At 45.5% G+C, this 22,067-nt stretch overlaps 1 protein-coding gene across 1 annotated transcript in view; it reads right to left on the reverse strand.

Moving 5' to 3' along the window:
• Positions 1–16,814, reverse strand: part of LMCD1 (LIM and cysteine rich domains 1) — a 56,953-nt gene extending 40,139 nt beyond the window's left edge. Inside the window, exon 1 of the mRNA XM_043886270.1 lies at positions 16,648–16,814. Coding sequence (XP_043742205.1) covers positions 16,648–16,689 — 42 coding nt within the window. The 5' untranslated portion in view covers positions 16,690–16,814. The remainder of the gene's footprint in view (positions 1–16,647) is intronic.
• Between the last annotated feature and the right edge of the window lie 5,253 nt (positions 16,815–22,067).

The raw sequence follows: 22,067 nt of genomic DNA on the forward strand, positions 1-22,067 counted from the left end.
AAGGATAATACACTTTTATTGGAGTTCATTTTGGAAATGTGTGAGTGTGGTGGGGGGGCACCTAGCAACTCAAATTGAAGAATTTTTTTATCTTGCCTATCTGAATCTTAATATCTTGAAAGGAAATGTGTGGTGTAAAGGTATAGCCCTGTTATTAAAAGTCTGAAGTCTTTACTTATATAAGTGATACCTGCTGGGAATCTCATGGTTAATGTATAGGACAAGGGAACCATTGAGACACAAATGTTTCCTTCAGCCAACACCGGGGCCTTGATGGAAAAAAAACCACTTGTGTGTTAGGGTGGTGTCTTTCACAGGACATTTTCTTGGTTTAAAACAAGATCCTTCTTATAAACGACTTCCCTCTTCTCTCTTTATTGCTATCATATGTTTCTAAAACTAACCCTCAATACACTTTCAAATATTTCATCCTTTCCTTGATTTTCCAACCCTGCATAATGCACTAGTTGTCCATACTCTAGAGTTGAATGCAGCATTTAAGAAAACTGGACACAAGAAAATCACAGATTTTGAGAAAGGAAAAACACCTTAAAGAGGAGGTAGGCCAAGTTTTTCATGTTTATGAAACAGAAACTAGCAGATGTCATTCACTTTCCAGGTCCCACCTTTGGAGCTCAAGGAACAGAATGAAAATGTAGAATTAGAGATACAGAAGCCAAGTGTCCTGCCAGCAAATTATCGCTGGAGTAAACTTAGAATTACTCATTTAACTGTATGCCCTAGAAAAGATGCCAAATTCCCCTATACCTCTAAGCCAGCCCACAGGCACTTCCCTCTGCTTGGACCATCTTCCTTCTCTCCTCCCTCCACCTAACAAACTTCTACTCGTCCTGCAGGTATTTAGGGTCTTAGAAAAGCCTGCATCTTGCACTTCTTTGCTGTATCCATTGTGCTTATAGTTATTTAATGATGGTATACCATGATTATATACACTCTGATGTCATTTTTTTCCTGCTGGGTTGTCAGTTGTCTGGGGGCAAGGTCCCTGGGTGTCTGGTTCTTTGCTCCATCACCAGCGCCTAAGGTGGGGCCTTGCACCTAGTACTGCCTCTGTAAACATGGGGATCAATAGCTTCCTCTACAACAATTTCACTTTTGCCTTTGAGCACTGCTTTTTGGTGCTTTCCAGGTGGCTCAGCTGGTAAAGAACCTGCCGGCAATGCAGGAGACCCTGGTTCAATTCCTAGGTCAGGAAGATTCCCTGGAGAAGGGATAGGCTCCCCACTCCAGAATTCTTGGACTTCCCTGGTGGTTCAGATGGTAAAGACTCTGCCTGCAATGTGGGAGACCTGAGTCCCATCCATGGGTTGGGAAGATCCCCTGGAGGAGGGCATGACAACCCATTCCAGTATACTTGCCTGGAGAATCGCCATGGACTAAGGAGCCTGGCGGGCTACAGTCCGTGGGGTCATAAAGAGCTGGACATGACTGAGTGACTAAGCACAGCATAGTGCTTTTTGGCGCATTAAAAGCGAACACATAATAGTGATCTTCCACCTGAAGCTGATCTCTGTAATTTGAGTTGGAAGAAGAAAGACTGACCTTGGTTTCCTGTTGTCCCCAGAATTCTAGCCTCCCCTGATCACCCCACCTGCCTGGCCAGCCCTTGTGCATGTCCCTCACTCACTGCCCTCCCCTTTCCTAGGTTCTAATGCTGGGCTCTGGTCTCCCTTTGGGTCTCAGGATGCTTCTGTCTTATGCATCAATCAGCTCAAACCCTTCCCTCTGGCTCACAGCATCATCCTCAGGAGTGTGTTCAGCTCCTGCAAGCTCTTCCTGGATGGACTGATGGAAATGCCAACTCACCCCCTTGGTCATCCAACCCCACCGGTTGTCCCACACTTATGGACTCCCTGCCCATCCAGTCACCTGGCCCTGCAGTCTGAACCCTGGTCAACTGCTGGAAGAAATGTTCTTCTTCCTGGGCAGAAGCTGGCTTTTCCTCCTTTATAGTTTGTGTCATCCCTTCCTTAGTGTACCCCAGAAAGTTGGACATGGTCTCCTGACAGGAGAACCAGTTTGGGAACTGTCTAAAAAGTGAGTCACTAGCAAGAGAAAGTCAGGCATCTCTAACAAAACTAGAATGGAGCAACTGTAGGCTTGTCCATGAAACAGAATGTATACCATCCCTGGGAACTTACACAACTCAGGCCAGTCAAGGGACTCATCAAGTTCCACAGACGTTCTCTGGCATTTTCGGCCTTGATTACTTGCCTTGGAGTATCGCTGTCTTCCCTCCTGCCCTGACATGATGTGCTGGCGGAACACTGGGGGAGGCACCATGGACCTTGGACTTGAACCTGAGCCCAGGGTGCCTTTTCAGTGTCTGTGTGACCATGGTGAGCAGCTTCTGCTCTCTGAACCTTGATATTTTACATGGCTCATGTTTGAAATGGATCATAATCCCTACCAGCTTCATGGGGTTGTGGTAAGAATCCAGTGGGGGTCATTTATATAACAGATGTTGAAAATTGTAAAGTCCTGTAGAGACCAGGGATTATCAAGTGTTAGACGTTTATGAAGCCCTACGTTCCTCTTTCCTGAATCCTATCCTCAGTATACCATCTCTGTGGTTATTTACTTTTAATTTTTCTTTAAACAAATCACTTTTTAAAAACATATTTCTTGAAAAACCCTTTTTCCTTACAATTTAGAAAAACTGTAGAGCCACAGACATAGAAAACAAACTTCTGGTTAACAAAGGCAGGGAGGGATAAATTAGGAGTTTGGAAATAACACATGTACACTACTGTATATAAAAGAGATAAACAATAAGTACCTACTGATAGCACAAGGAACTAAATTAAATATCTGGTAATACCGTATAATGGAAAAGAATCTGAAAAGTATATATATGTATACATACACACACACATACACATATACACACACACATATGTGTACGTGCGTATAACTGAACCACTGTACACCCAAAACTAATACATTATAAATCAACTGTATTTCATTAAAAAGGTGCTTGTTTTGAAAAAATAAGAGGTAATGATAAAAATACAATAGATATGAAACAACACCATTAAATTCTAGCTAATACTCTTGTTTTAAAGCTCTGAACCTGAGGACTGCTTTCCATCCATTCAAAGCGACACTGGGCAAGTGATGCAGGTACTAAAGCCCTGTTAGCACCAGGTGGAGACTTTCTCCAATTCAAAAGGTGAAGCAACGGAGACAAAAGGTGAAAACGAAGACAAATTCTGACTAATGTGGTTTGACACTGTTAATGCATGTCTGGGTACCTACTTTATTCATCTTGTGACCAAGTTCATGGCCCATCATTGTGGAACCCTATAAACATGCTTGGTATAGATGAGAAATGGTTTAGAGGGAAGGCGGTTGCTGAGGACTGAACTGTCTACATTTAATTCCCATTCATCACATTAGCTTTGTCACAGTGGCTATTTACTTAATCCCTCTGAACCTTAGTTTACTCATCTGTAAAATGGGATTTATGCAAAGACGAGGGAAAAAACCCATGTAGCCCAATGCCTGACACATAGCCCACGTGTGGTTTAAGTGCAGGTCACATGCCAAGTATAACAGCAAGGCTTCTATTTTTGCTCCTCATACCAAGAGCATAACTGGTTCAAGTTTCTGGTGTTTTGGTTCTGAGGGGCATGGAATGACTAAAAACTGAGAAGAAGAATCTGGGGCCATTTCTCTACTAGCAAAGTAAAAAGGAGAATTAAAGTGATGAGCTGGGCCATTCAGATTTTCAAAAGATGGGCAAAATGTCAACCAACAAAACAATCTTACCCAGCAGAACTTTGAATAGGCTTATCCGCTCTTTCAAAAAAGCAGTCATAGTCAGCAGGGTGTCAAAGACTGGCTAAAGTTATAGAGCACTGAGAGGTGTTGATATTATGCATTTTTAAAGAAGGGAGTGCCAACTCTGAGTCTGCAGGATAAGAAGAAATATGATGGGTCCAGGGCCTTTTCAGAATTATTCTTGCACTTCAAAGAGCATGTACTTGGCATTGATTCCACCACTTTCCTGAGTTTGGTCAACGTGGCTGAGGGAAGGCAAAACTCTTAAAAATCCACACAGATGGAACTTTTCCACTGGCCCTATTTTGGTATAAATATTCATCAAGGACTAGAAACTTTAAGTAGATATCAGTGTGAGCTATGAGTGGTTTGGACTAAATTTCAGCCAGTTTTCAGTCGTCCTGCTGCATCTTATCTCTCAGGAGGGCCAACCCTTCTGAGATGTGGCTGCTGTTGTTTAGAGATCCCAGCCAACCTGTCTCCCCGGACCAGGGAAATCATGGGAGTTTGTTCTCAAGAGGCTTCCCGCCAGAAACAGGGGGCCTGCTTCAGGTTCAGATGGAGGTCTGTGTTAGTCGTCTGAAGGGAGGAAGCAAATCAAGGCTTGGCTCATCCGCCACCCTGGGGTCCACCCTTGTGTAGATGAGTTTGAAGGAGGATGATACAATTCGGCACCAGACATGGAAAATTCAGGCTGCTCTGGAAGGGTGCCTTTCTGACCCCCCCCTCACTTTCAGCTCCTTTTCATCTCAGGATCCTTCCTAAATACTCTCTAGGAGTCTTCCTCCCACTCTTCTGGCCCTATTCCCATCTTGCCAGTTCTGACTGTGGTCCATGAATCAGAAGGTTGTAGATTAAGCAGTGTGTATGGGGCTCTGGAAGAGGTTGATGGTCTAGCCTACTCTATTCCATCTCTCTCCGTGTCCTCTGCTCTGCTCCTCTCCATCTCCCTTTCTACCCCTCAGGATTCCTTGTCTCTGCCAGGAAGGAAAACCCACTTGCTCATGCTTCTTTTGATGCCTCTCCTTCTCTCTCCTGTATCCTGATTCCATCTCATTTCCTTCTCAGTCCATTAAAATTTTTGAGCCCTTCCTGTATGCCTGGCTTTCCGGGGTGACACAAAAGAGAAATAAGGCCTGGTCCCTGCTCTCAAGGAGCTCACGGATGGAGGATGTAGACACAAGAAAGATGTCATGGGATAGGAGTTAAATGGCCAGGAAAGCGCTCGTTAGTAGAAGAGCTAGGATTAGAACTCAGGGTGTCTTAGCATTTCAGATTCAGAAAGACTTAAAAACGATTTTGTCCAAGTACCCCATCCACAACCTTAAATGGGAGATGGACCAGGTGGCCAGATGCTGTGAGAACCACTTGTATGCACTGAGACCTTGTCAAAAGATCAAGCCTTTTGAATTCCTTTAATTATTAGACAGCTCTTTCTTATTGTGAGCTAAAAAATCTCTCTCTGAACCTAACCTCCCTCTCACCCACTGGTTCTGTTTCCTTAGTTCCTTAGTTCAGGGATGCAATGGCCACTTTTTTCTAATGTCTGGTTCACTGTCCAAGTCCTACATATTGGTCAAGATTGAGGTCAGAGAATCAGTTTCTCAGGTGACTTCCTACCTGCTGTGAGACCTAGTAGGGTTCAAGGGAAGGCACAGGGCGGGTGGCAACAGCCCTTCTAATTAGTGTGGATCTTGCTACAGAGTGTGTTCTCCCAATGGGCTGTGTGCGCCTGTAGGCTGTGAAAGAGGACAGACTTGAGGAAACACAGCTTTTCCATCAAACTTCACCTAGTTGTCAGATCCTTGCAAACCCAGGGATGGTCCCCATAATTTCATTTTCCAGATAACTGGCAGGGAATCATCTGTCATCCCCACCCCCACCCTGTTTAACATACCATCTGCAACTGACACAAATCAACTGACAATTATTCCAGTGGCATTTCGATATACAAACCATGTGGTTTTCATTGTGCTGAGTTACCTGCTCAGAATCATGGCAGGAAGGGTTCCCACAGTCTCAGACCAAGTCAGAAACCTGAAGGAATTGTTCTGATGCAAGGGATCATTCTTACTCAAGTTTCCTGACTTTCCTTCTCACAGCTTATCAAGGAATTCTCTGTGGAATTTCTTTTCCTCTAATTACTAACTGAATGACTTCAGAATTGGAAGGTGGATAAAACTTGGGGTGCACACACCATCCTGTGGTCCTCACAATTGTGTTTTCACATTCTGCTCACAGGCAGAGCATGCTTGATTTCACAAAGGGTGTGTGTATGTGTGTGTGTGTGTCTGTGTGTTCCTTTCTTTCCATATATGTTGCATATCCTCAGTTAATTTTTTTTCCCTTTGATCACAACACAAATCTACATCTTCCTGTAAAAATTCAAACTGAATCGGGGTGAGCTTGCTGTAACCCCTCTGCTGAGCTTGGGAGTCTCAAGCATGCCAGCTTGGCAGGCTGTGCTATCCTATCATCCCAAGGGTGTTGGTTGACAGGTGAGAGGGACAAGCTCTCGGATGAGAAAGTTACAAGACGTGCCTGATGGATGGATGGATATGTAGGAGTATGTCTCTCTGTAGTTGAAGATGGATGATATTTCCCAACTTAGAAGTCAAGTAAAACGGAGAATATGCATGTCAAGACTTGGAACTCATAACACTGGCCTGTGACCCAAGCATAATATTCATTCATCCTTGTCTTTCAACATTCAGCTCAGATGTCGCCTCCTTGGTGAGCGTTCCCTGACCTCCCCAGGTCGGGTTAAGTACTTCCTCTCTGATCTCCCTCACTCTCTCATTTGAACCTCTGATCAAGGCTTTGATTCTCTGGTAGCCAGGCTGGCTGTTCCATCTCTCAAACTATCAGCTTCAGGGATTTCTTTCCTTTTTACTTCTCTGCTTCCCAGCTCAGCCCCTGACTTATAATAATTATATGGAATATGTGTTTGCACAGAATGAATTCTTAAAGTTGGCCAAATCAGAGGGAGGTGATGAGTTTCACCAGAATAATGTTTGCACATTTCACTTTCACTGGGTCTTTCAATAGTGATGATAACTCATGTGTAACACACATTCATGAGCTGTCAAATGCTGTGTTAAGAACTTAATAGGTTATTGTCATGAGGACAAATTTTAGGCCCATTTTATAGATGAAAAAACTGAGGCTCAGAGGTAATAGGATTTACCCCAAATAGGAAGCAGGTGACAGAGCTGGGATTTGAACTCAGTTTGTCTACTCTATCCAAGAGCCTCAGAACTCAACCCACTATGGTTGTACATGTGCATGTGTGTATACATATGCATGCATGTGAATATTTGTGTGTATGTAGAATATTGTTACAGCTTTTTTTGGACAGAAGTCTTAATCTGTTTGTGTCCTTTTGTCTGACATGAAAGTGTCCCTTCTCAGAACCATGTTCTAAAAGCACAAATGAAAATATGTATGATTACAAAGAAAATGAATACTACTGAAATAATATCAATGTGTAAAAATTAATCTGTAATTTAGTAACATACATGCCTTTGTTAAATTAATTAACAAGGCCAGTCATGGATTTAATTTCTGTTATTTCAGAACAAGGATGAGTATGAGCGGTATGCCTGGCATCTCTCTTGGCTGTAATAGGATATGAAAATATCAGATTTCCGTCGGTATGAAGGACACAGGGCCTATGGCCAGTTATCTTTTTCTAACTTAAATGTCACATTCAATAGCTTTATTTGCTTTTTAAAAAAAAAGGCACAGGGGGTGCTAAACTGCCAGGGCTTTTGTTTTCATTTATAATGAAAAGAAATGTTTCATTTCAGTTAGAGGTTAGGTATATAAGGATGCACTATTTTCCTTCATTTCTGTTCCTTGATACCCTCAATTCTATCCACAGATCGCTGTTTAAAAAAAAATCTCTCCTCTGTCTGTTGATACTAATGAGTAAAAACAAAATCTCCCTCCCACACTTTCTCTAAAATAAGCCGCAAATGCTGACCCCTCCCTCCATCAGAGCCAGACCCCTTAACAAGGACACTGGTGGCCACAGGGCCAAAGTGGGGGCAGGGAGCACAAAGTGGGGGGTCCCTCGGCAGGTGGGTGGCTCTCCTCCAGGACGAGGGCGGGGCTGGGCTCCACTTTCCCTCCAACTCTTCTAGCCAGAGGACTAGCTGGGTCAGTCACCTTGGTGGTCAGCCGTGAATCAGTACGTGGAAATGCCTCTTAGTCACACAGCCCAAATAGCCGCTACCTTCCTAAGGCAGGTTTCTTATGGGGCATCAGTCAGCCAAGAGCTCTCACCCTGCGTTCCTGCCCTTTGGTGCCCCTGACACCAGCATCATGAAGGACATCACGGGGTGCTGAGCTGCCTCTGAGGACATGGGCTGAGCACAGACAACTGGTCTACCACCATGGGTGTGCAACAGGGCTGAAGGGGCCACTGTTTACTTGTCATTGCCTTTCCCAGACTTCTCTTCACTCAATGCCCTGTTAAAATGCAACAACTGGGAGCAGAACTGTCATACTTACATCACAGTGATACTGTAGAGATGACTGGGGTTGGGAGTGGCTCAGATGTGTGCAATGCTCAAATCTGAGGGCAGACAGTAACGGAGGAGAAAAAGAGTGGTGTGTCTGTGTGTCTCTGTGTGTCTGTGAGATGGAGGAGGTCAAGGAAAACAGAGGAATAGAGCACTGACATTATTTGGCTCTTCTCTCTCATGTGTGCTAAGCTGCTTCAGTCGTGTCTGATTCTTTGTGAGCCCGTGGACTGCAGCCCACCAGGCTCCTCTGTCCATGGGGATTCTCCAGGCAAGAATACTGGAGTGGGTTACCATGCCCTTTTCCAGAGGATTTTCCCTCTTCTCTTACTTTCATGTGAAGCACATTCCACTGGACTCCAGTCTGCAAGGCAGGGACCAGAACTTTCTTATTCATTGTCTTGTATTGAGCGCTCAGCAGAGTGCCTGGCATGTAACAGGTATTAAATAAATATCTGCTAAATCAAGAAATGGTGACTATTATGCTGTTTTAAAAAGCAAGACATCCGAGGCTTGGCATGGCTAAGTGCCTGGGTAAAATCACCTAGCTGGGACCAACGAATGGTCTCCAAAGAGGAGGACTACTTTTTAGAAGTGTAGCAACTGGACACCCAGGGCACATTGTTGCCATTGTCCTGATTTTTGCAGATGCTGTGACCCGGGTCTATTTATGGCCAGGTCTAAGTTTAGCTACAAAGAGAAGGTCCTGCAATCTGATATCTTAGAAGCCACCTGTGACGTCAGTAAGATGAACTTGGTCTTCCACGTTCTAGCACTTAACTTCCTATAGAATTTCTGTGCTGGGGCCGATGAGGATAGCCATAGCAGCAGGAGGAGCTGTTATTTTGAGAACATACTATGCATCCAGGTGCTTTACATGCTTTCTCACTAGACTATTGCTTAAATATAGAACTGTTATTAACTCTCTTTCTCAGATGAGGAACTAGAGGTCCAGAGAGGAGTAGGCAACTTGGTTGCAGACCTATGAAAAGGCAGAACTACACATCACATCTAGATCTCCATGCTTGCAAAGGTTGCATGTTTAACCACTTCTCGAAATGGCCTTTAAACTGTGTGGCCAAAGCTACACACACAGCCAAAATGTTCACCTGACCTTCTGAGCTTTGAGGGTATGAGGGTGACATGAAGTCAGGGGACCCTGGGCATGGAAGTGATGAAACGGAGAAGATACCCTTTTCTTCATTCTTTAAAGATGCTGTGAGTCAGTGCCTCTCTGCTATGTCACATGTACATTTTGGATATAACATTTTGCCCCCATGTCTCCTCTGCCACCTGAAGGGACTGACCAAGCAGATCAGTAGATTCTTCTCAGCTCTTTTATCTAATGATTCCTTTGCATTTTCTCCAAAGATTTATTTTACAAAGGAACCCATATTTTAAAATAGGAGGAGGGGAAAAAAATCAATACATACACATAGCATATGGATTTGAAACAACTGCCATGGGCTGGACCCTGGCGCCAACTTTGTCCTACAAAAAGAGTGACTTGCCAAATAGAGCCTTTGGTTTCTTCTCCCTCAGCAATCTTATTTCCTTTTAAAGCATGTCCTGGTGGGGGCTCGGGCTGTGTTTTGCTTGGTCCTGATTCCTGTGTTATTGGGTAGACCGTGAGTCAGGCTGACCAGGCATGGAGAGAATACACATTCCAGAGGCCAAGCTTATCCCCAGGATAGAATTTCCTGGAAGCTCTGGAGCTTGGATCTCTAGGATTTTTTTTTTTTTTGGTCAAGTGTCCTTGCTTCTTCAGTCATTTCTGGATACTATTATATGATCCCTTAGATTGTCTCTCTACCAGCCTCCTCTCTAAACAGTTCTAGCAGACTTCGAGAAAACCAGGAAGGGACAGATCTAGGAAGTCTTTCTTTTCTACCTGGGAAATTGCTTTGACTTGGTGTGGATGACAGCATACACCTGGTTGTGGCCAAGAAATATCAGAGAGGTACAGATGCCTGGTAACCTTTAGCAAATGCTGGGCTGTCCCTGAATCACCATCAACAGTGGGCTGACCTTCATCTGTGTGTGAAGCCTGTAGTAGTAATCCTAGTCCTTCTCCACCAGACTTCTGCTTCTGACAAAAGCCTTCTGGTATCTTCCTGCAGTGGAAAGAGCTTCAGTTTTAGAGTCAGAGAGGAATGGGTGTGAGTTCTTAATCTGTCACTATATGATCCTAGGCGAGTCATTGAAACCCCCAGTCTTCATTGACTCATGTGTAAAAAGGACATCATTATGTTTGCAATGTAGTCCTAAAGACTAAATGAAACAACTGAGAGAAAACATCAGGCATCCTGAGTGTCCTCAAAAGAGGTCTCTCTCTTTTCCTTTCCCTTGCCTTTCCCCAAACTTGTCCATCCTAACAGAGAACAGGTGAATCTTCGTGCAGATCCTTGGGGGACAAGAGTCCAAATGGATGACGAAAGTAAGACCAGCACAACCTGAGAAAACATGTAAACACTTCTCATATAGAAGAGCAGATGGGGAACAAAGGGTTGATTTAGGGGTTTTATAAAGCTCTGTGATTGTACTATTATTTCTGTTTTTGTGAAAGTCCAGTTGAACTTCCACATCAATATTTAGGCCTAGATACCAAATACAAGTTTAGGCCACTAAAATAGCCTAGGTCCACACAGGAGACCAGACTTCTTATTTCACTGTTTCTTGAAAAGCTTTATAGAAGGCATTTCTGAAGCTTCTGCAGATCTGGGCCATTGATACACTCTAAGCTCTGAGATTTAAAGATGCTTGCTTCTTGGAAGAATAGCTATGACAAACCTAGACAGTGTATTAAAAAGCAGAGACGTCACTTTGCTGACAAAGGTCCGTACAGTCAAAGCTATCATTTTTTTCAGTAGTCATGTATGGATGTGAGAGTTGGATTATAAAAAGGCTGAGCGCCAAAGAACTGACACTTTCGAAGTGTGGTGCTGGAGAAGATGCTTGAGAGTCCCTTGGACAACAACAAGGTCAAACTAGTCAATTCTAAAAGAAATCAACCTTGAATATTCATTGGAAGGACTGATGCTGAAGCTCCAATACTTAGGCCACCTGATGCAAAGAGTTGACTCACTGGAAAAGACACTAATGCCGGGAAAAACTGAGGGCAAGAGGAGAAGGGGGCAACCGAGGATGAGATGGTTGGATGGCATCACTGACTCAATGGGCATGAGTCTGAGCAAACTCAGGGAGATAGTGAAGGACAGGGAAGCCTGGCATGCTGCAGTTCATGGGGTCACAAGGAATCGAACATGACTTAGAGGCTGAACAGCAGAGCTCCAGGAATGGGTTCAGGACTGCAAGTTGCACGCGAAGTGAAGGAAATGATACCACCTCGAGGGTCTCCTATAGAGGTGGTTGGTGGCCCTGCACCTGGTGAGATCATAGCAGCAGCTGCCAGCCTAATCTTCTTCCTAATCAGCAAATGAAAGGGAGGAGGGGGCTATTTCCAAATGAAGGCACTTAGAGAGCAGCAGCTGTCTCTTCCTCATGGAGGTCTCAAAAAGCTCTTCCCCAGTTCTGCTCTCAATGGAATGGCGTTTGTGTCCTGTTTTCCCATAATCATTTGTTATTTAGGAGACAGTCTGGGGTCCAGAAAAGGTCAGTGGATGGCAGGAGGAATGAAGTTTCCAGCCGTCATTCAAAGTCGGCCCCTTCTGAGGAAAAGCGACCTGTCCAAAGTCACCAGTAAATGCTTGCAGTTACTGTGACAACTTGGCTCCCTGCCAGAAAATTCTGCTTATCATACATACTTCAGTGGTGTTGGATGAACATGGGGGAGATAAGAACTACTAAGGTCTATGTTTTCAGGACCAATTTCCACTTTATTATAAATACACTATTTTGAATGTGCAAGTTGAAAGATTCTCCCTTGAAAAGTCAAATGGCAACTCTCTGTTGGAGCCCACCTAGAGGGTGGGTTACAAGAGGAACTATTCCCTGACTTCTCTGCTCCTGATCCAACCCTCCCCAGAAGTGGCCAGGGCAGGGGAGGGAAAGAAAGATGCCCCTGTGAATCTGCACATCTGCCCCTTCTCCTGGTCCCCATCCTTCGCTGAATCCAGCTCATTCTTTTTCTCCCTCGTCACCTCTGGCCAGTTAACATGGAGAGGCGATCAAAGTGTGGGATCTTCAGAGGGGAATGCCAAAGTCACTCCATGTCCTGCTTATAGAACTGTTAGTCAGCCCTGGGCCCTGGGAAGGTCTTGGAGCTGAGATGGCTAGAATAAAGCCTAGAGCTGATCTGTGAGATACCTTTCCCTGCCCCTCACCACCTCAGGGGGCAGATGTATTGGTGCAAGTCAATTGTCAACCCTAACCCCACATATTTGAATACGTCTGTGCGACATGACAAGCATCTTCAGTGTACAAGTAATGGCTTCAGCCATCTGTCTGGGGAGAACTTTAAGGACTTGGATAGTTTCTTTCTTTCTTTCTTTTTTAATATGGCTCTCTTTGGGCCAAGTTGCTTATACACCTATGGGCATGTCTCCAATGATTTGGCTATTAAAGTCTTTAAATGACAGCTTAATATATTTCTAAGATGGAGGGAGCCAAGGACAATTCTCGAGGAGCCGTGTTGACATTGGATCGGCTCACCCAGGCGGCGTGCCAGCAGTTTTGCACACGGCAGGAACTGGAGGTGAAAGCAGGAAGGGCTGAGTACAGCGGGGAGGGCGAAGCTGGAGGACAGGAAAGCCAAGAGGGACGTGATGTGGAGAAGGGTGGAGGGAGACGCCCAGCTGATCCTGGCAATGCACTTGGACGAACCATCCTTTCATGCTCCTCGGACATTGTGCTGAGGGGTGAGAAATAGAACCCTCTGGAGCCGGTCCACTGGCAGGCACACAGGCAGCAGTGAACATGCTCTCAGATCTCTTTGTTCTAGTCCTTTCTAAATTCCTGCAAATGGTTCTTTGGCAGCCAAGAGCCTGTATTCTTGCAGAGACTACTGGGCCCCAGCCCACCTTCTTAGCAGTCTCAGAGAAGGGAGCTGGCTGCTCTGGGTCTCAGTTTCTATATCTATAAAGTGAGAAGAGCTCCATGTCTCCTTCCAGGCCTAACTATTCCAGGACTCCAGAGTGAAATGCTCACTGACCAATGATCTCTGTTGTGTAAGCAGATTTTGTATGTGTTGGGCTAGAATGAAAACAAGGTCATCGGTCATTGTTCTAGGTTATCAAGGCCGCTGGCTTTCGTTCAGCTGAATGAAAATTAGTTGCTCTTCAGATGGGCCAGTCATCTGAAGAAGAAAAGTGTGTCCTTTATTCACCAAAAGACTCCTTTCAGCAATCACACGCTCACTGAAATACAACCACCACCACTGACAATAACAATGGCCAAGTCCACTTGCACCTACCTTGCTGAGCCCTTTGTATACATCAGCTCATTTATGGAGGGAGATGCTTTCAGTGTCTCCTCAGTTTTCAGATGAGGGCACAGACTCAGAAGTTAATCAGCTTGCACAGGAGCACATAGCTAGTAAGTGGTGGAGCTGGGATTTGAACCCCAATCTGGTTACAAGAATACTGATGACTTAATAAACCAGAGAAGAACACACCCACAGTGGTGGTTGATTCCACCAAGAGAAATGGCATTTGATCTTCCAGGCTTTTTGTTACCAGGGAATGTTGGCTAGTTCCTGATTCTCAGGGAACAAGATCTCCATGCTAGGAAACCTTTTTCCCAGTCGAAAAACAAACCAGGGCTCAAGAGTAGCCAATGGGAGCATTTGGCTCAGCGCAGATGGGAGGAGGGAAGGAACTGTTTCTATACCCTGACATGAACTAAGGATGGGACCCACGGCCAGTCTCTCTGTCTGCCTGGAATTGGGGAGATGATCTCAAAGGCTGCCCCAATTTGGGGATTTTAATGTTCTCTCTCAAAGACTGTTTTCTGACTTTCCAGTTCTAGGGATTCCCTGTGGTCCCCCTCCCTTTGGGTGCTGGGCAGCGGAGTCCTCATGGAGGCCATTTGAAACCATTTCTCATTTTGTAAATTGGTCCCTTGCAGCTCTAAGAGTCTATGAAATTGCTTCAAAATGCCTAAGTGTGATTATGCCTCCTGAAGCCAAATGTTAGCAAACCCACCACTGTTGCAGATTTAAAAAGTAAATATGCCATAAAAGCTCTGCAGCACGCTGTTGATACAACCCAACATTTAACCGCCGATATACACCTCAGCAAGGAGAGATTCCCCCGCCCCCATTCCCTTCCCTTCCTTCAGCTTTCTGAGTGGAGGACCTGGGTTCATCACCCATGTGGTGATCCTCCTCCTGACTGTCACAGTCCCAAGGGGTAAAAAAATATCCGCCCTTTCATCTATACCCACCACATTCTTTCACTAAGCCTGTAATTGGATCTAAATGGAAAATAAACCCTTTGCAGGGCAAGGAAGTTGGCACTAGCGGGTGACAAGTAGGAGACTGTGTTCCACCTCTAATCCGGATAATCACACTCTCCCATGCAAAGGAAAATACAAACAAGGCTTCCTCTGAGTGGCGACCTGGGCTGTGCTGAGGAGAGAGGTTCCGTGTCTCCTGTCTCCCTTCACACATTAACTGTCCATCAGCTTGTAATAAAACCACCCTGAATCATCTGATGTGCCGCTGGACGGTGAGACACTGCCCTTTTTGCTCTTAACTCTTTTACTTTGGCTGAATCTGGGGAGGCAGTTCAGACACACAAATATGTTGGAGCTGCCACAAGTTAGAAAACAGTAACACACAAACTGTACTGTCCGTGAACACTATGGTCTTAGCTGGTTCACTCAGTTTATTGAGTCATGCTGTGCGTGGCAGGCTGCATTGGAACAGAGATGAGTAAGAAAGGTTTGTTCCTCAAGGAATTTAGAAAGATGGGTAGAAAAGTAATAGCAGTGCGTGCCTGACTCACTAGTAGGTAGAAATTAACAGGACAAGTAGTTTATCAAGGTCTAACATGTTGTGAGAATTCAAGAGGAGAGATGACTGAATTCTGCAAACAGTCTGGCAACTGCGAAGCAGGGGTGGGGGTTGGGGGGGCAGGAACATTCCAGAGAGATGCTCTCTGGATGAAGTCTGCCCTGGTGTACACATTCAGAAGGTCCGATGGACTCTGTGTGGGAGTCTGGGGCAGGTCAGCCTTGCAGTGGTACAGTCGTAAATCAGATGCGTGAATCCTGCACCTCTAAGGGGCTGACTTGCATTTTGATTCTGACATAGTTTTTCATTTTCCTTCTCCTTCTCATTCTATCCTGCCTTGCCCAGGTAATAACAGATATTTACAGGGAACTTTGCCTTGAAAGACCAAAACTCTGATTTTCCCTGAAATCAGAGTTTAAGTTTAAAAATAACTACTTTGGGAGATAGCACTATGGGGTACCATAGCTATTACTGCTGCTGTGAGGGAGGCGGGGCCTAACATCCCTCTATGGGAGACAAGGAAACTGAGGCTCAGAAAGGTGATGGTCGTGGTTGGTCGTTGTGGTGCAGCTAGAAAGTGGCACAGCTGGGTTTTCCATGCCTAAGGCTTTTCCATAGGCTCCACTGCCTCCCAGGACCAACTCTCTGTGACCCTGAGACTCAGTTTCTTCACTGGTCTAGGCTGTCTCTGGGCTTCCTTCCAGTTCACAGGTCCTCTTAGCCCCTAGCCTGTGTCTACCCCACCCACCCCCCACCCCCTCCCCCCCACACACACTGTGTGCAGGTAAGTAACCATTGGGGATTGGAGCTAAGGGCACAGCTGCAGGCCCCTCGGGCAGTCACTCACCCGTGACCTTCTGGGCTCCCAGCCAGCCCTTCTTGAAAGGGAAAAGTGAAGACCCAGGAGACAGAAATTAGTTCCCGTGTACTGGAACTGTCGCCATTGCCAACACCATCAACTAAAGAAACTGGTTTCTTTGTGTGTGTGTGTGTGAAAAACAGAAAATGTTGGGATGAGAGCAAAGGGGTAGATTCCTTGTGGGTAAATATTCCCCTTCCCACCTTCACCTCAACCAGTGGAGGAGGAGGGTAGGGTTCCTTCCCCACTCCTCCAAAAGCACAGGGTTAACATTTAAGAGAAAAGTTTTACCTTATTTAAATTTTAATTGGCATCATCAAAGAACTAAGATCCTTTGCAAAAATACTTTACACAAAGGCTTTTAAGAGTAGCATTTGGGGTATGTGCCTGTTAGCTCAAACCTGTATTCCCAACGATTCTAGTTTCTATAAAGTCTTGGAATTTAGTGAATTTTCTTCTCCATACATCTAGGAAAGCCTCTTCAAACAGGAGAGGGAAATGGGAAAAGAAGGAGTCTGCCTAAGTACAGACAGATCTCAGCTCACCTTCTGAACTCTCGGGTTGAGGTCCTTGGCCACCTTTGCCATCCTCTTCTGGGGTGGACAGACAGCGCCTGGCTGCTCAGGCTTAGGCGCGAGGGCGTGCAGCGGGCACAGCTGCGCTTGAATGGCTAAGATCGCGGGCCCAGGGGGAGCTCTGTGCGCAGCCGGGTGCGGCGGGGCCCTTTAATTGGAGAGCGGGACTCCCTCTAAAACCTCGCCAGCCAATCGGCGCGGGCGCCCGCACTTGGCCAGCCAATCCCAGCGCGCGGGTCCCCCCCCCCCACCCTTCGGGTGTTCGGGCCTGGCCGGGAGGCTGCGGCCGAGTGAGCGCCTCCCTGACGTCAGTGGGGCCGCGGCCCCTGCCTGTCCGGGTGGCGCACATCTGTCCCTGAGCGGCAGGAATCCGTCCCCACGCCCTTCTCCTTTAAAGGACAACGGGTCGAGGGTGGGGCGGGCCGCCGGGGCCCCGCGATCCATTCAGGTCAAAAGGGAGAGTGATCAAACAGGGAGGCTTGGGGTATTTTTAGTGAGGTGGGTCCAAAAATAAATGCTGAGCCGTGTTCCCCTGCCCACCCGTTCTGCCTTGTCGTCTGGGGGGTGCGAGGGCAGCGGGGGCGGGCAGGTGGGTGTAGGCGGCAGCTTAACTCAGCTGGTTAGCTTTTCCCAAACCTGGGCAAGTTTTCCAATCACCGGAGAGGAGGTAAGATTCCAGTGAGTGGTGATTTCTTTAAAATTAATGTTTGTAAAGTATTCGCCTGCCTTTTATAACTTGCTTTCGCGTAAATCGTCCCGATTCAGGGAGAGAGAGAACTCTGTCCTGATTTTATAAATGCCAACATGTACATCTTCACTCCTGGAGTCCTATTTTCCCATTACAATCTCATAATCATCACAAGTGTTGTTACAACATGATGATGTTGACGATGATCACTCCCATTTAAGAGATGAGGGAATGGGATCAGAGAGGGTCAGTGGTTCAAAGCTGGACTTTTCAGTGAGGCTTTAACCAGGGAGAGGGAGGGTGAGATTTCACCTGGGTGGAAGGTGCTCAGGATAACAAGCCAGAAACTAAGAAATTAATTTTTTTTTCAGATTAATTGGATCATGCAGGTCTGGACAAGCAAGAGTTCTCATATCCTTGGGATGAAGTCTCTTGCAACATCTCACAAGTCTGATAAGTCAAAACCTACTAGGACTCACTGCCACACTGTCTGCCTATAAACCCACATCTATTAAGCCAGTTCCACAGACCGGGGTTCCTAAAGGCATTATCCTAGCCTAGACAGAGGATTAAACACAGTCCCTTATTCACCTTTTTTCACAGACAGAATACTCTGTCATGAGGTGACTTCCTGTCACCCTCTGCTGGAAACCAGGGCTCAAGCGGACTAAAACCTGGGTTGTAAGGAGAATGCAGAGTGGCTTCAGATACATGGTATGGCCTGATGTGAAGGGAATGGGGAGCTGCAGGTCACTATGGAGGAGTTTTTCTCTTACTGGAGGTGCTTTCCTTAAAGACACCTTCCATTGGTTCTTTTCTTTTTCTTTTTTTTTTCTTTTGGCTGTGCTGGGTCTTCATTGCCATGTGGGGTTTTCTCTAGTTGTGGTGAGCAGGGGCTGCTGTCTGTGGTGGCTTCTCTTGTTGGGGAGCACGGACTCTAGGGCACTTGGAGTTCTGTAGTTGCAGCTCCCGGACTCCAGAGCACAGGCTCTATCAATAGTTGTGGCTTATGGGCTTAGTTGCTCATTGGCATGTGGGATCTTCCTGAATCAGGGATGGAACCTGTATCTTCTGCATTGGCAGGCAAATTCTTTACCACTGAGCCAGTAGGGAAGCCTGCTAATTGGACCTTAACACATCATCATCTTCAGTGATCCCAAATCTGATTTTGGGATCCCATAATCCCTAATTGTGGCTCACTTTTCACATTCTGGAAAGGGCTTTCTATTTATGACTCCTCTTTTCCAACAAGAAGAATGATCTTTTTCTTCTTTCGTGGATTTCTGCTATCATTAATGTTTGTCTCCCTTGCCCCTACCAGTAGCTCCAACACCTAGTACGCAAGCAATGCTCAGAACATGTCGGTGGAATGAATGGAGGTTGGCTCTGGCTTTTAATCAGCAGTGAGTTGGCAAGGTGGGACTAGGAGAGACGGCCAAGTGCCATCCCTGGTCTGGTTTGTCCAAACTTCCTAGGTGGGCTGCATGATTAAGCCAGGGTGTAAGTAAGTGGTAGCCAAAGGAAGTCTGGCCTGGGAGAGGTTTCCATGTGAATAGCCCTTTCAGTAGCAAAGCCTAGGAACAATGGTGTTGAAACTGGGATGTTCTGCCAGAAGCCTTTATACTTCAGAGCTACTGGAACAGAAGCCAGAAGAACAACAAAGGCAAGCTTTATCCTTTGCAAAATAGGCAGAAGCCTGCCCAGTGAAGTCATTTCCCACTCTCTTCCCAGCCACACTCCTTGCCCCATCTTGAAAAATTATCATTTCATGGAATAGTTTGACTTTTATGAGCTTTAACAACAATTAGCTCCAAATAAGACCCTCTTCCCCTCTCCTTATTTTTTATCCTTGGCCCCAGTTTCAATCAAGGAGGCAGATACTGTGGCTCTTTCTGAGAATGTAAGAATCAAAAGCTACCGCTTAGATGGCCTTGTCTTTTTTCCTGCTAAGTTGCTTCAGTCGTGTCTGATTCTTTGCAACCCTATAGACCAAAGCCAGGTTCCTTTGTCCTTGGGATTCTCCAGGCAAGAATACTGGAGTGGGTTGCCATGCCTTCCACCAGGGGATCTTCCCAACTCAGGAATCAAACTCGTATCTCTTATGTCTCCTGCACTGACAGGTGAATTCTTTACCTGTGAAGCCCCGGGCCTTGTCTTTTTCTCTTTTTCCTAGTAAAGAGACTGTCATGGGCAGAAAGCTGCTCCCTACTCCTCTGGAGTTTGTTCTGTCCCCAGCTGAAGATGCTGACTCTGACTTTTTAAATCCTACTCTCAAGCTAAAGGTTTCAGGGGATCTATAGTCAGTTTTGTCTGGACACCTGGAGAGACTCTTATAATTGGGATTCTTCTGGAAGATGGAGGAAATGAGACCCATTACATCTTAAGCCTCACTCCATGTCTAGGATCCTTTTGCTTCTGTTTGGAGGAAAATGGGGTATCTGAAAATAGGGTATCTTTTCCAGGTTGGAACAGTGGAGAGATCTGACTTCCCCAAGGTTCATTGCTTTGCAGTGCTGGGTTTTTTTAAGAAACTTTATTCATCCATCAAGTAGTTTTGGGGCATCTGCCTTAAGCCAATCCTTGTTCTAGGTGCTGAGGACACCCATGTAAATAAAAGAATCCTTCCCCTTCAAGAATGTCTCGGTCTGATAAATGTCACTGGGACACTTTGACTGACAAAGCTGTTATCTTACTTGATCTTCAAGATAACCATGATATAATTCTAATTATTTCCTAATAATTCTAATTATACCTCTGGGAGAAAATGGAGATTTGGGACAGTCAAGGGCTCCATGCAGGGTCACACTCCAGCAAATGGCAGAGTTGAAATTCAAACTCAGGGATTTTAGCTCCAGATGGTGTCCTTTTACTTATTACACTGCCTCCTATAGTGACTGTAGAGGATTGAGGGTAAGAGTCAGCAGTTGGAGCAAGATGGTGGTGTCATCCTCCACGTCATTGGGTTTGACCCAAGTGGAATTTTTGACTCTGAGTTTCATGCTCTTTTCCCTGTTCATTCATGCATTCAGCAAACACTGAGCTGAGAACTAGAAGTGGTGGAGCCCTGAGCTGAAGATACGACATTGACTGAGTAAGACCAGGAAGTTTCCTGCCCTCACACAGCTTCTGTTCCATTGCGGGGAGACTGACATGGAACAGGTGAAGAGATCATCAGATGAGGTAGCTAAGAATGGCAGTGAGGGCCTCGGAGGAAATGAGGGGTGAGTCACTGGTTGTGTGATCCCTTGAGATCAGATGGTCCAGAAAGGCCTGGCTGAGGTGATGTGTGAGATAAAATCTGAAGAGGGAGTTTGAGTCAGCATGGCAATGAGTAGAGCACCATGGAAAGAGCATTCCAGAAGGATGATGTCATGCATGAAAAGACCCTAAGGTGGGCATGGGTTTGATGTGTCTGAGGGATCATAGGGCCACTGTGGTTGGAGAATAATGAGGGATAAGGAGACTATTTGAGGAAACCTGGGGGGACCAAATCACTTTGGATACTGCTAAGGAGTTTAAATTCTTTTCTGAGGACAGTGAGAAACTATAGATCAGTGCTTTCCCTCTGAGATATAATGTGGGCCACATATGCTATTTAAAACTTTCTAATAGTCACATTAAAAACATTTACAGAAAGGTAATCTGTTTATATTTTATTTAACCCAGTATATCTGAATTGGTATCATATCCATCTGTGCATGCATGCTATAAAACATTCCCTTCTCCAGGGGAATCTTCCCAACCCAGGGATCAAACCCAGGTCTACCCACATTGCAGACAGATTCTTTACCAGCTGAGCTACAAGGGAAGCCCAAGAAGACAGGAGTGGGTAGCCTATCCCTTCTCCAGAGAATCTTCCTGACCCAGGAATCAGATCTGCTGCATTGCAGGCGGATTCTTTACCAACTGAGCCATCAGGGAAGCCCCTACAAAATATTATTGAGATGTTTTCCATTCTTTTTTTCATGCTACATCTTTGAAACCTGGTGTGTGTTTTATACTTACAGGACATCTCAGCTGAGGTCAGTCGCATTGCAGATGCTTAATAGCTCTGTGTGGGGAGGGGGGTTCAAGATGGGGAACACATGTACACCCATGGCTGATTCATGTCAATGTATGGCAAAAACCACTACAATATTGTAATTAGCCTCCAATTAAAATAAATAAGTTAAAAAAATAAAAGTAACTGTTAAAAAAAAATAGCTCTGTGTAGACTGTGGCTACCATATGTGACAGGGTGTTACATGGAGCTTTAAGCAGGGGAGTGCGAGTACCTGCTTTACTAGTTAACTCACCAGAAGGACACCCAGGAGGTTCTGAGAGAAACCCAGTTGGCCACTAATGGCCTCTCCTTATGAGAGAGTAAAGCCTAGGGGCGGGGGGCCCACAACTGAGAGTCTGGTGTCCTATGTGTGTTTCAAGCCGTGAGCTGGGAAGGGAAAGTGCTTTCCTCAAAATCACAGAGCTAGAAGTGAGGCCAAGCAAAACCCTGAACCCAGATCTCTTAGCTTCATGCCAGTTTAGAAAATCCACAATCATCATGGCTCAGGAAGATGATGTTTTTATTGTGTTGCAAGCGTGGCTTAGTTGTTTTAATACACAAACATGAGTGATGGCTTCTGTTTGGTTGTGATTGTTCTCAGCATGCTGTTTTCATTAAAAAGAACCAACACTTAAGAGTAGGTAGATATCAATAATCCCT

The sequence above is a fragment of the Cervus elaphus genome, chromosome 24 (assembly GCF_910594005.1).
Source record: "Cervus elaphus chromosome 24, mCerEla1.1, whole genome shotgun sequence".
NCBI classification, from domain to species: domain Eukaryota; kingdom Metazoa; phylum Chordata; class Mammalia; order Artiodactyla; family Cervidae; genus Cervus; species Cervus elaphus.